We start from the raw sequence: 15570 nt of genomic DNA on the forward strand, positions 1-15570 counted from the left end.
GAAATTGTCAATGAAGCCAGCTACAGAACCATGGTCATTAAGATACATACAATTTATAAAAAAGAAAGGGAGTCCAACTCAAATAAGGGCTTCAACAATTCATTAGTATGCCCGAGGCTTTAATGCAAAATCCCACATAAGAATTACACAAAAGGGAATAAAATGCCAGGGCCTAACCTGAGACAGTTCATGAAGGATGAGAGGTTTAGGATATTGATGAATCAGATGAAATCTGACCTTAGTTAGAAGCCCCTGCCTGGTAACTGTGGGTTTAGTTTTCAAAGACAACAACTAGATTCTATGCCTCTGAAAGGCCCTGAGGTTCTTTGATGATTTTTTCTTAGTAAACTCCTAGTAAAGATAGTAATTTAATTCCCCTTGGTGGGTATGTTCTTTCTATTTATATATCCATCAATTACACTGTGTTTAAATATAATCAATCCAATATAAATTATATTTATAAAGGTAATGTGTTTTATAAATATTGCACTGCTTTATGTTATTTGTTTTTTGAAGATGTTTGAAATACTTAAAAGAATTTGAACAACTGAACTAATGTCTGGTTTATTAGAGTTACGGACATTAAGTACTTAGAAAATTGTGACATTTGTAAGAATTGCACATATTAAATCTGTAATCATAGTTAAGATATCCAAGGAAATTTGATTACTTAAATGTAAAATGATAAGGATTTGATCTATCAAATTTATACATTTTTATAAACATTAATAAAGGAACAAATGAATTTGTTCTTATTTTTGTGTAAAATTTTTAGACACAGTAATAAAATAAAATTTGTCAGCTGAAGTGAAAGACTTAGAAAAGTACATTTTAAATTGAATACTGATTAAAATCAAAGTAATAACTGATATTCTTTGGCATGCACAAAAGGCTTTCCAAGATGAAGTGAGCATCAGTGGGAACCTGGTGAACCCTTTATCTCACAGATTCTCAGGTCCATCCTCAGGCAAGAATGAGAAGCTAGGGCACTGCTCCTGAGCAGTTAAATGCATATGTGGGCTATACCTCAAGGATTTTCAAACAACAAAGTTTCTGGAGCCTCATCTGGCAAATTTCCATTGATTCTAGAAAAACCATGGTAGAAGCTCAAGGGGTAAGGAGGGTGGTTAAGGGCATTAATCTGGAGCCAACATCACAAATGATGTGGGATGAGGTATGATGTCCATCTGACTTGAAAATGCAGGGTACTTCAAAACTAGAGGCTGAGAGCAATCTAAAAATGCTTCCCAGGATCCCACAGTACAGTACTGCTTCTGGGAAACACAATCCTTAGTTTCTCAACCCTGTCCCGCTTAGATATTTTCTTTTGCCTCCAGAACATCTGGTCACCCCTACACCTAACTAGCCAAGTGGAAACAATAAACTGACACAGTGAAATCTCACACATACAGGCCCCATTTAATCTAAGAAGTAGGAACAGAGTTCTGAGGACACATCTCCTAATCAAGTTTCATCAGAACAGAAAACACAGCATAAACTAAATAGAGAGGACAAAGGAAAAAAGAGTTCCACAGACTAAAGTTAATATCATAAAAAAACAATATTGAGCCCACTATGTATTAAGCATTTATCTCATTTAGTCCTTCCAATAATCCTAGAAGGTGGAAATATTACTCCCTCCTTAGTGGGGGAAAAACCTGAGGCTTGAAAGTTTAAGCAATTTGCTCAAAAAATTGAGAAAAAAAATTAGCCCTAAAAACTTTAGTTTGTACCATACAGCCCAGAAAAAATAAAAGTCATGACAATATATCCCCAGAACCCTGAAGAGTATAGTTCTCATGCTTCTTTCACATTTCAAGAGGCTGAAAAATATAGCAAGTCCTCATGGAAATTTCAGTGATGGACTCTTGCTGTCAAATTTCTAAACGGTCCTGTTTCTCTTCTCACATCCACTGGTGAATGTTAAGTGCTCGTCTTAGAACTACCCAGATCCTGTTGACCAAACCTCCTCCCTCGAAATGAGCTCTAAGTTTGGACAAAAGGAAGCAGTCATCACTCTAGTGTCAACACGGACATGCTCCAGGATGCAGGTTTAGCAGAGGTTAAAAGTGGGCTCTGGAATCTCTGTGCTCGTTGAGTTGTCTCAGGTGGGTACTTTCATTCCCATCAAAAGAGAAGGAGACAAAAAAATTCATCAGGAAGTGTGTGGCAATTTCACAGACTGACAGGTGGAGGTGTGTTGCAATACATCATTTATTACTGCCCTTGAAAGCTACAGATTGCATGCTGAGTTTAACTGGACTGATACACATATTCTGCAGATGTACTGTTGAGAGGAAAATTTTTGGACATTTTTCTTGCTATCACAGAAATAAAGTACCTAGGCATGAATATAAATTTCCTGGTAGTCCAAAGAATGTTTCTCCCTACAGCTTCGAATACTCTCTCTGGTCACATAACCCTAAAATAGGCATTTTAATGCTTGGCAAACTCATTTTAAAACATGGATAGGCCAGCCTGCAGTAAAGATTATCTTCTATGGGTTTATAAAGTGATTTGTAATCAGTGATTCTATAAATAAGAAAAGGTACCTTTCTTTACTAAAGCATTAGGCCTCATAAGGAAAGATATTCATGCCATAGATAGTTTTGGATGATTAAACTTCATATTCCAAATTTGATTTTTGTAGTTACAAAATGGAAATTGTGCTCGTTACCAAGTACTTGCAGATTAGAGAAGCTCATTCTTCAATAGCCATAATACTGACTTCAAGTGCATTTGAAGAAAGAACCTTCCCAGATGCACTCACACCTGATAAGCACATTGTGTGGGTTACAGTTTTCAAGCAGAAGAAAAAGTCATTTTCTACCACCAGTTTCAGATGTCATGGGTATATCATTCAATGAAAACAAGATTTCTCTGAGTTATGTGAAATGCATTTAGTGTTTCCATCAAATAATTATTCGGCCATGATCTGCTAGATACTGAGACAGAAATACATCTGATTACATTATTCTTACTGCTTCATGAAACTCAATATTGGGGTACTAAGCAGGGCCTCCACCTCCCAGAAGATAATTCTGTATAGATAAATATCAAAAAATGACAATGCAAATATATGTACATCATATCATATAGGGGAATCAATATAATTTACATGTAAATATAGTTATAATATACTTAATTATACTCTTCCAATATGTCTTAAAAATGTAACATCAAATTCCAGTATCTCAAATGGAAGTCTAGGTGACATACATCAAAGGCATTTAATCATGTAGCTTTCATTAATTGCAGTGAGAAATGCAGGCCCCAATCAACCTTTGATAATCCTTTAAATTTTAAAAGCTTGCCTTAAAATACCATGACTTCACCTTGTGGGAAGATAGATGATGCCCAGCACAAGGTACATGGCTAATGGGCTGAATCTACAGAGTGCTACAAACCAACCATAACGATGTGGTCACTGTTTTATAGAAAAGGAAATTACACTCTGCCACAGAGTCAGAGCTTCTGGCACCACCAGGCAAAGAGTCTTCTAAATGCCTCAGGAGAATATATCTGTGATGGTTAAATTTATGTGTCAGCTTGAATGATGTTTTAGTTAACCATTATTCTGGGTAAGTTAGTGAGAGTGTTTGGATCAGTTTAATATTTGAATTGATAGAATGAGTAGGGCAGGCTACCCTCCCCAATGTGAATGGGTACATCCAATGAATCAAAGGCCTGAATAGGACAAAAAACGGTAACCTCCTCCTCCCCTCGAAAGGGAATTCTTTCTGCCTAAGTGCCTTTGACCTGGGCAGGGTTGGCTTTTTCCTGCCTTTGGACTCTAAATGCAACATGGGCTCTTCCTGGGTCTCAACCCTGCCTACCTTCTGAAAGAGTCCAACCTTTTGGTGTCTCTGTGCCACAACAGAAAGAATTGTCTTGGGCCATGAGAAATACATGGCAACATGTAATAACATAAAAATCACATAATGCTTTACAATTGTAGATTTACAATTTTGTGTTGGGCCACATTCATAGCCATCCTGAGTCGCATGTAGCCAGTGGTCCGCAGGTTGGACGCCCCTCAGAACTACACCATCAACTCTCTTGTTTCTTGGCCCTTTAGACTCAGACTGCAACAACATCACTAGTTTTCCAAATGTAGATCTTGGGATGTTGCAGACTCCATAATCATATGAGCCAATAAGACCCACACGATATATATACTGACTATATTAAATACTTTAAACACACCCTAGTGGATTGTTTCTTAGAGAATTCTGACTGATACAATATTATAATGAAAAAAACTTTCCCTATAGAGCCACCAGAGATGTCACGGGGACATCTAAGTCAGCACACCAAGATAACAAAGAGCAAGAAGCCACAAAAGCCAACAAATGGTGATGCTATTAGAAACTATGGAAAAAACATGATTGAAACATTTCTTCTTGGTGTAAGAGGCCTGAAACAAGTAACCAAAAATGTCAGGCATGGGGTGGGAGAGAGTACACAAGGGGGGACCCCAAAAACTTGGAATTTATTTATAAAAAATTGTGTACTTATACTTACATGTTTAAACCTCAGTCACCTTCAAAGTACTCTCCATTTGATGCAATACACCTATCAAGATGTTTTTCCACTGCTCAAAATGGTTTTTAAACTCATTGATTTTGATGCCTTTTAGTGCTTCTGTCGTTTTTTGTTTCACCTCTTCCACAATGGCAAAACTTTTCCCCTTGAGGACCTTTTCATCCAGGGAAACAAAAAAAAGTGGCTCGGGGCAAGATCCAGTGAACAGGGAGAGTGGGGCCCGGGAGTCATGCCATCTTTTATCAAAAACAGCTGAACACTCAGTGCCACATGGGCAAGTGTGCTCCTAAATCACCCATGATGAAATGGGCAAATGTGTTGAGTCTTCCAAAAAATTTTAATGAAGCCGAACACATCCTCTCACAACAATGCCAGCTGGTACACTGATAGAGATGGGTTCCTAGAATAGTCACCTAGCATGGGAAGTCTGGACTACAAGAGGCTTGCCCTCCAAAAAATTATTCTGTTTTTTTATGGGCCCCTCCCTGTAGAGATAGGAAGGATTGGATAAAAGAGAGAAGACCGGCTTGCAGATGACTATATTTTTTCCCTGAAGACATTACCATTCACACAAATTCAGGAAGGCTTCCCCTCCTTCTACAGCCCCTCTACCACTGCACGTGATGCCCTTCTCTCCAAGGCTAAGGCTATGACCACATACACATGCATGCACATACAGCCCCTCGAACCTTTACTAAATACACTAAGTAATGCATATCAAGCTATAATGAATTTTGTTTTTCCTTTCTTGCTGATCTCAATGCCATGGTACTTCCAAACAATCTTATAACTTTTAAAGCCGGTATTCTCACAACACCCACACATACATAAAACCAAACTTGTTTTGGTTTACATAGAGTAGGAACAGAAGGTGTCAAAAGAAAGGCTTGCGGAATTTCAAAAAACTTCCAGGATCACAGACACTCTTTTCCAAAGTATAAGTTAAAGGCATTCCAGGAAAGTTAAAAACTGCAGGTTGTGTGGAAGATTATGAAGTGAAAGAGAATTTAGGATTCATTGACTACTAGCGGGGGCAAAGTACACTTACTCAGGATTGGGGATTAGTGCTCAAAGTCTCTTATCACACCCTCACCACACTCCCCACCCAAGTTTTCTCTCCTTTTCCAGCTCCAAATGCATAAAAGGCAGTTGATTCAGAAATAAATATATACCTCAGCAAGGTTGGTGAAAGGCAAGGGACTTAGTATCCTCTATATTTCCATGGCCTTGTAAAACAATTCTCCTCTTGCTTTCAATGTCCTTTTATCCCAGTTTAAGGCCAGACTCTGGGATTGAATACTCTTTCTGAGACTTATTAGCTATGTGTGACCTTGGGAAAGTTATTTATTACCTCTTTGTGATTCAGTTTCCTTAGGACTCAAATGTGAAAAAAGGCAGTGCCTAGCATGTGCGTTTGTGAGGAAGAAATGAGTTCACATACATCAGGTTCTGGAAGCAGTACTGGCATGAGGTACATGTCGGTGTTGGCCTGACGAACCCTGTGGAGTCTCTTACTCATTCTTCTGGACCCAGCAGGTGGGAAGCTGCATCTGGTTCATTCATAGCATTGATAATACTAAGAGAAAGCACCCATTTACAAGCTGCCCGCCCCGTGGACTGAGCAGAAATCACACCTTTCTCATTGTTTTCGCTAGCACCCAGTGTGTTGCTTGGCACACAGGTATTCAGTGACTTTGATCTAAGCGCTTAAAGGGGCAACCTATTCTAACAAAGGAAAGCATGCTAACTAAAGCTTGCTGTTTATGAATGGCAATGCAGCAAAGTGAAGCTCTAGTTAGAATTTTGCAAAGAAGCACAATGCACTTTATTGGTATACTATCAAGTCCTGGGATGGTTAATTTGCCTAAATTAATTGGCTGTTTTTGTTTAAAAACTTGTGTCTCTTACTTAGCATAGAGAAGAAAGCATAATAAAGCCAACTAAATCAATGTTTCTTTGGCCCCAGGAAACCAAAGTTCTAGAAATATTTATGAGCAATCTCACACACACAATTATTATTATAAAAGTCATTAAGAAATATCTTTCTAAGAACCAAGAGCAATGCATCAAGGCAGAGTTACTCCTAGAACAAGGCAGGAGTTACTTCCCTTAAACACTAAGGAATAATACAATGACCACTAGACTAATCCTGCCCCCAGTTCTTCGATTGATCTCAGTTTCATAAAACTTCTGTGGGAAAGTGTTCCTCTTTAAAACATCCAGTCAAAAACAAGCTCATTCACTAGTGCCTCTGAATCATTCCCAAGGGTTCACTGAGGGGACAGAAAAACAAGGAGACAGACAGGTAGATGAGGGACACACACACGTTCCATTCCAGACCACAGTTAAAGAAACCCAGTAAAAGCCACAGCCTTTATTCTGTGTGATTTTTGTTATTCCCATATGAAACATCCATTAGATCACAGACACCACTGTCAGGTCAGATGCAGTTAAGCATAAAGAAAAAGAAGTAATAAAGAAATTGAAATATGCAAACTGTAAGAAAAAAGAATAGGTGAATTCGCATTTTATGTTCCTGGCCACACACACTTCTCATTTAATTAAAAGAATTCAGGAAGATGAGTCTAAGTTTACTTAGCTGCTGTTTACAATGATGAAGGCACAGGAACCTAAGAGAAAATGCTATTTCTTCACAGTGGGAAAGAGCACGCATGAATGAAATAGTAAGTGAAATGAGTTACTTCAAAAGCCAGAAGAAAGATTCCTGAAAAGTTCAGGTGCTTTAGTTATACAAAAAGTAAACTGGGGAAGAGGCACCCCCAGGAACTTACCACAATATCCTCAGGGAATGTGTCTCTGCTAAAGGAGCCATCATCAAACATGACCTCATAGAAGGTTTGTGATGTTATGGCGATCACTCTGCAGCTATAGTACCGAGTGTTCCGATGTTTCGTGATGACAGTCTGCCCCACAGAGATGCCCTTTTCACCAGCCTTGAACTTCTAAAGATGGGCAGAAAAAGAAGAGAGAAAAGAATGAGGAGAAAGAAAACAGGAAGGACAGAAAATAAAAGAAATATTTATTTAGAAAGCAATCATTGACTTGGTAATATATAGGTCTTTTTTTTAATTTTTAACTTTTTATTGGGGAATCCTTTCAGAGTTAAAAGTTGCAAGAATATAAATGGTACAAAAACAGCCATATACTCTTTTACCCTTTACCCAGATTCAGCTATTGTTATCTATTGCTATTAACATTTACCATTTCCTTTTTTGCATATTATGTCTGTTTTATATATATAAAATTGTGTATATATATAAAATTGTGTATATATATACACATAAATATAAGTATAAATATAAATATAAACATAAGCCCCTCACCACCAACCATTTGAGCCTTACCAGGATTTTATTCCTAAATACATCAGTGTGTGTTTTCTAAGAGTAATGCTTTTACATAACATAGTTATATAGTAGTTATAGATACTACCTTTAGTATTTTTAACATTGACATGATCCTGCACAACGCATATTCCAATTTTGCCAATTGAGCCAATAATGACCTTTAGGGTACCCCATACTCTGGTCCCCCACTTTCAAGTACAGGACCCAGTCTAGGGTCAGGTAACATTTAGATGCCACATTTCTTTAGCTTCCTTTAATCTGAAACATTTCCAGAGCCTCTATTTGTCTTTTATAATTGTGAAATTATACTTTTGAAATACAATTCTCCCTCCCCTGCTTTTTAAACAGAGCATTTGCCTGACGTTTCCTCATGATTAGACCCAGCTTGTACCTTCCAAGTCAGACCACCACATAGGTGACACTGTGTTCTCAGGACATCACATCTAGAGGCACATGATGTTTGTCTGCCTCTGAATGGCGATGTGGATTTTGATCCTGGTCAAAGTATGGCCCAATTTCTCCATTTTATAACTACCCATTTTCTTTTACAACTAATAAGCAATCTGTGGGAAAAACTTTCACACCATTCAAAAGTCCTTTTCCTACACAATTCTGCTTGGATTTAGCATCTGTGATGAGTCGTGTCTGATCCAACATTTCCTATGATGGTGGTGATGTGTTGCTTTTTCTTGCCCCAGCACGCCCTCCCTCTGCATTTACTAGTTGGCACCTGTCATTTCTTAAGCCAGAGGTGTAAGCAAGCCTCCTCTCCCCACATCCATCCACCCATCCACCCATCCATTATCAGTATGAACTTAATAATTCCTCCTCCACAACTATTTATAATTAATACATACTTAATTATTTTGGTGCTCAGAGTGTCTCAAAGTGTTTGAAAGTGTTTCCTGTGCTCTTGGAGACTTTTTTCTTTCTTTCTTTCTTTTTTAAAGATTTTATTTATCTTTAGAGGGGAAGGGAAGGAGAGAGGGAGAGAAATATCAATGCATCGTTGCCTCTCATGGGTCCCCTGCTGGGAACTGGCCTGCAACCCAGGTATGTGCCCTGAATGGGAATCAAACCACGATTCTTTGGTTCACAGGCCCATGCTCAGTCCACTGAGCAACACCAGCCAGGGCTTTTTTTTTTTAAGTTTCTTACTTCCTGACCTAACAAGATGTTGGCATCTCTAAGGGGGATGTCATTTGTTTTAGAGGAGGGTGATATTAGAGACAAATATGGAGGTGCTTAGGTAGGCTTATTAGTAATCATTACAGGGATGCCTTTGCTTCTTGACCCTTCCAAAAGACACAGCAAGGAAATATATGCATGCATGCACAGTTACACATACACGCACACAGATACATGCATAAATACATATAAGTGTATGTTAGAGATCTTAAATTCACAGTGAAATTCCACTCATCCCCAGAGGGTTCTTTCTCACCTCCCCCCATCTGACTTGTATAGCCCTTGTTTCTCAGTGAGAACCTTGGCTTCAAGAACCCTGACCCACTTACTCATTTGTTCTATCTTAAAATACACGTAGCTACTGTGTGAAGACTTATAGGAGAGCTGAACTAATAGTTTTAAACTATAAAATGTAAAAGTAATCCACAAGACAGATCATTCCATTTTTAAATGAAACGTTAAGGATAAAGTTCCATTATCAAATCGTGTTGGTAACAGCTGGAGAGTCATGGTGGGCCACAGTGCTTCCCCAGGAACACAGTCATGACTTGTAGACCCCACTCCTTTTTGTGTTTGCTTGTTTCCACACCTCTTTTTCACACATGTCCGAGGCCTCCTGGAACAGCAAGGCTCGGTCTCTGGGCATATGCACCATGCTGTGAGAGTAGAAGACTTTGGGATTAGGCTTTCTTTTGAAAATGCTTGGCAGAGCTCCTGGCTCACAAAAATACTCCAGAAATGTTAGTTTGTTGTATTTTGGGGGGTTTGTATTTTGCGTTTCTCAGAATAAGGCTGCTGGTCTCCCTTCAGGAACTCCTACAACCCCATTCCTGCCAGACGAGGGTCAGTAGTCAACATCTTATGCAAAAGTCTGCTCTCAAGAACTGGGTCCCCTTTACTCTCTGACTCCAAGTCTCATTCATTGATCTAATTCACTGGATGCCACAACCTCTGATGCACAACAAAGGCACTGAATCAAGCAGCTGGGAAGGTCCAGGCCCTTTGATAAATGGGCTCTGGAAGGCACAGTCTCACAGTCCCCAAGAAGCTAACATCATTCTGACATGTCACTTATACCTCAAAAAAAGCCAGGATTCTTTAAATCCCAGTATTTTCCATCAGGGGAACTAATGTTACTGGGTTATAGTGTTGTCATTCAGAATCTTAGTTCTAGTAAAGGCCTTATATATCTCCCCTGAATTTCAAAAATAACTAAAACATCTTATAGGGGACAAATGAAGTGCTATGTTTGATCTTTCCCTTCTAGAAACTGAAGAACACATGCCCAGTAAGTCATTAATTTGCTAATGCCTTCAACAGTCACTTGTGGCTAGCCAGTGGACACAAAGCACTCCCCTGGTGTTGGGAACTCAAATATACAAAAACCATAAAAACTGGATTCCTGTTCTCTAGTACAGACTCACAACAGTATGTGCCATGAAGTCAGCCTATAGGTGACACGACAGAAGACTAATGGGATATATTCCAGCATGCCATCTATGGCATGACTTTGTGTTCATGGGGCAGAATTAGGGGTGGAGGGAAATGAAGCACAGAGTGATGGGCATGAGCAAAGGCCCAGAAGCCAGAAACAGCCTGTTCTGTTCTAGGATTTGCAAGAGGTCCTGTTGCTGCATGGGAGGTGAGGGGAGGGAGTGGGGAGGAACAACAAAGAACAACAACAAGGAACAACTCCCAACAAACAGGTTCCTAAGGGTCTGCTACTTACAGGGTGAGCTTGGCCATATGGTTTCTCACATGCCTAACAAAAAAAAAGGATATTTTCCTCCTTGAAATCATTCCCCAGTGATAGCTGTATTGGTTGGGAAAATTTCCTGTGCCCTTAGGTGTAGTGAGGTGTGTAAACATTTTACCAAAGGATATATACAGTAGGAGACCTACGGTGGTCATATGTATAAATATTGCATTTCACTATGACATTAGTTCCTTTGTGGATGTTATTAAAATTGGCTTTACCATCTTAAGGAGACAGGGTGATTTGGATTTGAATTCTAAACTCTGCTTCTTACTAGCCGGGTGATCTAGGGGATGTTACTTAATCTTTATCAGCCTCAGTTTGCTCATCTGCAGAAGGGATAATACTTACATGAAAGGCCTGCTGTAAAACAGGATGCATAAAATACCTAGACACACGGGCAGTTAGTTCTCAGCAAATGTCAAGTGGCTTCATTTCAGGGAATGAAGAACTACGAGAGACCTGGTTAACAAACCACACTACCCTCCCTCCTGAACTCAGTAATTATCATGTCTGACTGCTCAGCACCCTGATTTCATATGACAAGGCTCAACCCAGTCCCAAATCATCATTGTCCTGCTCTTTACCTCATCCACTCCTGACTCTAACTCTTGTCACAGCATACACTCACAGCTATGGTCCTGAGGAAGGAAGGCATAATGTGGTCTCCTCCTCTCACTGCCAAGGCTTCCAAAGTCTTTGTTTATAACTTAGTTAAAGGCCTGGCCTAATGTCACTTTCATGGACTTACTATGATAGGGCAAATCCATGGAACAGTGCCAAAAGAGTGCCAAAACACATTTTTTATCCATGGCATCTAGCAGGGTGTGTGCAACACTGCTGTTGAATAATGAATGAATGAACAATGAATCAATAAACAAAAAAAATGAATGAATGAATTATAAGGATGGGTACAAACACATTTTCAAAATGGGAGAGACTTCGATTCATTCAGTTTAGAAAATGACAAAGAAAAACAAAAGGGAGTTTTAGGAAGATGTTCCTCTTTCTTGGGGTTGGTAGGCATGTATGTGAGTAGGAGAAGGGAATAAAGAAGGTTGATGGTTAAATTCACAGGATGTGAAAAGTGGAAACAGCCAGTCAGGGAAAAGAAAAGTGACACAGATTTGACAGAGAAAAGGTTGTCACCAGACCACGACCATTTTCTTCCTGCTTAGGACATGAAATTTATGCAAATTGACTGATTAGAAAGATGGCCAGCACCAAAATTAAATATACAGCCTTCATCTAAATAAAAATTTTCATAAGCTTCAAGCATGATCTCATGAGAAATACTACGAAAAACAGATTTTTTATAATGCTATTTTGACAGGATTTCTGATTTATTGTAAGAAAAATTATTGATAAGCATATTCAATAACTGATTATATATCCTCAAAATATTTCCTGTCAGAAAAGCCTGAGAATCTATTGATGTTAAGAATGTCATTTCTGATCACAGAAGACAGCGTTACACAAGAGGGCTCCATCAAATTAAATAAATGGATACGGTATTTTGAAAATCAGTGTTCAGGCTAAGGTTGTGAAAGTCAAATTTTCTTTAACATGCACTAAGCAGAAATGAACAATGTTGTTGTTTTGAATACAACTTATTTTAAAGAAAGGCTAAAATCAGTATGAGATGCTGGGTATGTGAAAAAAAGATGTTAAGATAATGTTCTACAAATTCCACAAAAACATCAAAAAATTCCTGAGAAACAATAACATAGAGTTTGCAACATGAGTCCAAATACATAAGAACTAAAATTTTCCCAATAACTTTGTGATAAAGTTATTTTCATTAAATAGAGAAAGTAAGTAAGGTACAAAGTCAAGTGACTTTTCCAGGGTCTCAGATCTGGTGAGGGGCTGGTGGGGCCCAGAAACAGGTATTCTTCCATCAGGAGTGCCTCAGCAGCATCAGCTAAGAGAATAAATGTGGCCGCCAAGATGGAGGCATAGGTGGAAACACTGTGCCTTCTCCCACAACCAAGTTTGAATACAACAAAGGTTTGGAGAAATAAAGACACAACCAAAGGACAGAAAATTGAATTATACGGAATTCCGACTACATCTAACCATTCAACAGGGACGGTAGGAGGGGCGGAGCCAGCAGCGAGCAGGGTCGGGCAGAACAGGGCCCCCGACCCAGGCACGCAGGCAGACCGGAACCAGTTGGGGTGCGGGGCAGACTGACCACGGGCGCACATTCGCACACAGTGAGACAGACCATGCAGGCCCCAGGGGGCGAGGGCTGACGGCGGTGGCACACTCACATTCAGTGGGACGAAACACGTGGGCCTGGCGACGGCAGCAACTGCGCCACTGGTGAGGGCCTCGGCGGCAGGCGGCGGACAGGACGCCATACTCCCTCTTTGACCCCGCCCCCTCATACAGCGTCACAACCCAGCGACTTAGTTGCCCTGCAATACCAGTGAGAGCCACTGTCCCTCTTTGACCCCGCCCCCACATACAGCGTCACAACCCAGCGACTTAGTTGCCCTGTTCTAGTGAACACTTTAGGGCTCTCTGATCCTGCTATGGAACAGGCACAAACAGCCCAAAAGATGGCGCGAAAAGAACTCAAAGTCCCAGAGCCAGTAACTCTAAGCGACCGAGAAATTGCCAGCCTCTCAGAAGCACAATTCAAGACACTATTTATCAGGATGCTCACAGAATTGGTAGAGTACAGTCACAAATTAGAGGAACTTAGTCACAAATTAGAGGAACATATGAAGGCTAAACTAATTGAAATGAAGGGAGATGTCCAGGAAACCAATAGCGATGGAAAGGAAAATGGGACTCAAATCAAGGGAGTGGACCAGAAGGAAGAACGAAACATCCAACCAGAAAATAGTAAAGAAACAAGAATTCAAAAAAATGAGGAGAGGCTTAGGAACCTCCAGGACATCTTTAAACGTTCCAACATCCGGATTATAGGGGTACCAGAAGGGGGAAAGAAACAGCCACGAGTGGAAAACGTATTTGAACAAATAATAAAGGAGAACTTCCCCAGTCTGGCAAAGGAAATAGACTTCCAGGAAATCCAGGAAGCTCAGAGAGTCCCAAAGAAGTTGGACCCAAGAAGGAACACACCAAGGCACATCATAATTACATTAGCCAAGACTAAAATGAAGGAGAGAATCCTAGAAGCAGCAAGAGATAAGGGGACAGTCACCTACAAAGGAGTACCCATCAGACTGTCAGCGGATTTCTCAAAAGAGACCTTACAGGCAAGAAGGGGCTGGAAAGAAGTATTCCAAGTCATGAAATCCAAAGACCTACAGCCAAGATTGCTTTATCCAGCAAAACTTTCATTTAGAATGGAAAGACAGATAAAGTGCTTCTCAGATAAGGTCAAGTTCAAGGAGTTCATCATCACCAAGCCCTTATTATATGAAATGTTAAAGGGACTTATATAAGAAAAAGAAGATGAAAAATATGAACAGTGAAAGGACAGCAAACACACAGTTATCAACAACCACACCTAAAACAAGAGCAAACCAAGAGGACAGCTAGATCAGGAGTGGAACCATAGAAATGAAGAACACATGGAGGGTTAGAAACAGGGGGGTGGGAGGGGGAGAAGGGGGTAGAAGGCACAGAAAATAGCATAGACAGTAGGTAGAAAATAGATAGGGGGGAGGGCGAGAATAGTGGGAGAAATATAGAATCCAAAGAACTTGAGACACGTGGTTATAAACTAAGGGGGGGAGAATGGTGGGGGAGGGAGGGTGCAGGTGGAGGGGAATGAAGGGGGGGAATAGAACAACTGTAATGGTATAATCAATAAAATATATTTAAAAAAGTAAAAAAAAAAAAAAGAAAGAAATCAGAGGAAAAATAAAACCAACCAGGAAATGAGGCTGACAGAATTCAAGTGGTTGCCTAAAGAACTTGTATTTTCTTTTTCTTTCTTTTTAAACTATGATTTATTGAGTAACTACCTCCTCTGTTCTACATACTGTTTGAGAAAATTCTCATATAAAAATTCATTTAATCTTCCCAGTAAGTCACTGCATTGAAATAGCAACTGAGATCTGAGGCCTATCTAGTGATGAAAAATGCAGAGATAATTGTGTATGCTCTCCATTTTCAGATACGCATACACATGACACGCACACACACTGCAGTAAGTTGCAAAAATACCTACCCATCTTCATTCCTCTGTTTCTACCTCCTTTGTAATTTGACTTTGCAACCCCTCCATCAAGAACTACAGTTTACTTCCCTACCCTCTGAATCTGAGTTAGCCTTGTGGCTTAGCCTGCTTTGGCCAAAAGAATACAGCAGAAGTAACAGTGTGCTAGTTTAAGACCTTTTGTTTAAGAGGCTTGTACACTTCTGCTGTCTCTTCAGGGACCCTAGACTCTGCCATGTGAACAAAGTTACTCTGTGGGCATGTGAGACCACAATGACCAGAGCTGAGGTCCAAGACATGTAAGAGAACCCAGCCAAGAGAAGGCAAACTGTTCTGCAACTGACCACAGATGAATGAGGCAACAACCTTGGGACAGAAGAACCACTCAGCTAAGCCCAGCCTAAATGATGTCCAAGAGATCATCAGCTAAAAAGCTGTCATTGTTTTAAGCCAGAAAGTGCTGTGATGGTTTGTCTCTCTGTCTCTCTCTCTCTGACTCACACACACACACAGAGATGATATATAAAACTAGGAAAAAATATATGAAACTGTACACAATGTATAACTCTGGG

At 39.9% G+C, this 15570-nt stretch overlaps 1 protein-coding gene across 2 annotated transcripts in view; it reads right to left on the reverse strand.

Annotated features, from left to right (window-relative positions):
* Nucleotides 1-15570, reverse strand: part of KDM4C (lysine demethylase 4C) — a 404720-nt gene that overhangs the window by 35777 nt on the left and 353373 nt on the right. For both annotated transcript variants that reach the window (XM_037061395.1, XM_037061394.1), the window contains one exon: nt 7338-7508. In XM_037061395.1, coding sequence (XP_036917290.1) covers nt 7338-7508 — 171 coding nt within the window. The remainder of the gene's footprint in view (nt 1-7337; nt 7509-15570) is intronic.

This window comes from Sturnira hondurensis, unplaced genomic scaffold, assembly GCF_014824575.4.
Source record: "Sturnira hondurensis isolate 20B ecotype Veracruz unplaced genomic scaffold, ASM1482457v3 Scaffold0013378, whole genome shotgun sequence".
In the NCBI taxonomy this organism is placed as follows: domain Eukaryota; kingdom Metazoa; phylum Chordata; class Mammalia; order Chiroptera; family Phyllostomidae; genus Sturnira; species Sturnira hondurensis.